This window comes from Camelina sativa, chromosome 16, assembly GCF_000633955.1.
Source record: "Camelina sativa cultivar DH55 chromosome 16, Cs, whole genome shotgun sequence".
NCBI classification, from domain to species: Eukaryota; Viridiplantae; Streptophyta; class Magnoliopsida; order Brassicales; family Brassicaceae; genus Camelina; species Camelina sativa.
The window spans coordinates 10794740-10797440 of record NC_025700.1 but is presented as its reverse complement, the minus strand read 5'-3'; the positions used below and the strand labels follow the sequence as shown (position 1 = coordinate 10797440).

The window sequence follows — 2701 nt, the reverse complement described above, 5'->3', positions numbered from 1 at the left end:
TGTACCACAGTTGTTCCTGTTACAGTCAATTGTACCAAAACAGAACAAACGAGTTTGATAACCAAAAACAGAACAAACGAGTTTCACAACAAAAAACAGAACATACAGTTATACAGTACTACCACCACTCTGGAAGTACTCGTACATGCGTCCCATAGATCTTTTCTTCCTTTTCCCATGTTCTCCAACCGATTTAAACCTTTTTGTTTTGGTTCTTCCTTTTTTCAGGGCATAAGGTGGAGGAAAGGCAAACAGTTGTTGTATGTGTTCCGGTACAATCCACTGAGACATATGGGGAACTGGATATATTGTCCGGTAATACGCCAAATGACCACTATTCCATCCGATAATATTTGGAGCATAAATCATGTAGTTCACACTCATTATCAACACTCTTAGATGCTTCGCTGACAGCAGCTATTGCATGCACACATGGATATTTATCAATATCAAATTGCTTGCAAGAGTAACTTTTGTTTTTTAGGTCTACCAAATAACCGCTACCATCAACTCTAATGACATTATATTCCAATAAGAAGCTATTTAGTTCATACATCGGTAACAACTTCGCTTCTTCACATCTCTGGTGCAATATTTTCTCAAGAAGAGGCACCATTATCTGCGATGGAGGTACTGATGCAGAAGTCTTCCTATGTTCGTTAAACCATTCAGCCAATTTCCCAACAATAGCATCGATCATTGGTAAGAGCGAGTATTGCCTTGCGTCTTTGAAAACACCATTAATAGATTCAACACAATTGCTGGTGTCTATATTGTATCTTGCTCCTGGGAAATAACATCTAGCCCATTTTTTTTCTTCAACATGTGAATCTAGATATACCGCTGCAGCAGGATACCTTATCCTAAAATCATGATAAAGTGTTTTGAACGTACCTTCTGTATAAGACCTAGCACATTCTATGAATTTTCTTCCAACGGTGTCTTTGTTGACGTTACTGCATGCTGCTTTCACATTTTGATCCAAATGATATATACAATAACCATGTTGAGACAATGGATACACCTCAGCTACTGACTTGATAAGGCTTTGATTTCTATCAGAAACAAACACAAGTTCAGGGGCGTCTGGTACTCTTGATTTCAACTTATTGAAAAACCAACTCCAACTTAAGTAATTTTCACCATCGACTACACCAAAAGCAATAGGATAATGATGATGATTAGGATCTTGAGCTGTAGCAACAATAAGCACTCCACCTTGTGCAGTCTTAAGGTGGGTTCCATCCACAATGATCACTTGTCTCATAGCCTTGAAGCCTTCAACGCAAGCTCCCAGCGCGAAGAATAAGTACTTAAAATTATTCTTTTCGTCTAATTCCACACATGAGACAGTTTCTGGATTCACTACCTCTAACATGTGCATATAAGAATACAACATCTTGTAACTTTCCTCAAGACTACCACGAACCTCACTAGCAGCTTGCTTTTTTCCTCTCCATGCAGTGGAGTATGACACTTTAACACCAACTCTTGTTTGAATCAAAGGGATGAGATCTTTAGGAACTGGAGTCTTAAGCTTACATGGATATTCCTCACGCAAAACAGATGCTACTAATCGTTGTGAGCCTTTCCTTTTGTTTCTGCTTGTACTTGTTGTTGAACGATAACACGTATGAATTTTGTTGTAAGTTCTAACCGAGAAACAATCTGAATTCTGAAGCTTCGCAACTCGTAAAGACCACTTGCAACCCTTTTTTGATTCACTGCATTTTACCACGTACAACTTCGGATCCGACTTCACAATAACAAACTCAAAACAGTTCTTATGTGCACATTTTTCAACTAAATCTTGTACTGCTTTCTTACTTCCAAATTCTTGACCTATTGTCAGATTCACACCATCTTCCCATTCCAAATGTACCTTTGTAACTTGCAGCATATCATCGTTAACAATGACGTCTTCTTGTTCTTCACTTGCGACATTGTCATCGTTTCGAACCAGCTCATTATGTTCAAACGTTTCACCTGCATAAAGAGTCATGATACCATCACCAATACGAGTCCTTGCACATGAAATCAACTCCTCCGCATTACTTGCACCAACTTCACCAACGTTACCAATTTCACCAACTTCACCAGTTTCACCAACTCGATTTTGCTCACAACCATGATTTTGTTCGTCATCTTTTTCCAACTCCACATGCATTACATTGAATTCAGTTTGATTCCATTCTAGATAACACGAAAGATCATCATCATCGAAGATATATATTGGTTTCTTAGGCTTCACTGAAACTGGAATGTAACTAAATTTCATCTTCGTCGCTGCATCTACCATCATCTTTCTGCATATTTTATCAACCAATGCAGAAAAAGTAACCTCCTCAATAGGTGCCTTCATCAAAAGAGCATGACGAACATCTTCTCTTGAAATCCATTGTATTTCATCTCCATTGTTCAAATAATTACCCCCATAATCAAAATGAATGAATGTGCGAAGATTATTATTCATTATCCCCTGAAAATAGAATAAAATTCCCTAACATCAGAATATTTCTCGCTTTCTATTCATTATCAGTTGTAATCGTTGTATCAGTTGTCCTAGTTGTATCAGTTGTACCTAAATATGCAGATACGAGGAAACCTAATGTCATCTAGCTCGATTCAACCCCTAGATCCATAAATTATAAACGTAATCTGAGTCTAATAGACTTGAGCAAATGAAATTAACAAGATGAAC

The 2701-nt window shown here is 37.7% G+C and overlaps 1 protein-coding gene across 1 annotated transcript; it reads right to left on the bottom strand.

Annotated features, from left to right (window-relative positions):
* LOC104753557 lies at positions 109-2299 on the bottom strand. The gene is made up of 2 exons (XM_010475792.1): positions 491-2299; positions 109-417 (listed from the first exon to the last, which is right to left on the bottom strand). Exons 1-2 carry the CDS (start codon positions 2297-2299, stop codon positions 109-111), a joined length of 2118 nt encoding a protein of 705 aa, XP_010474094.1.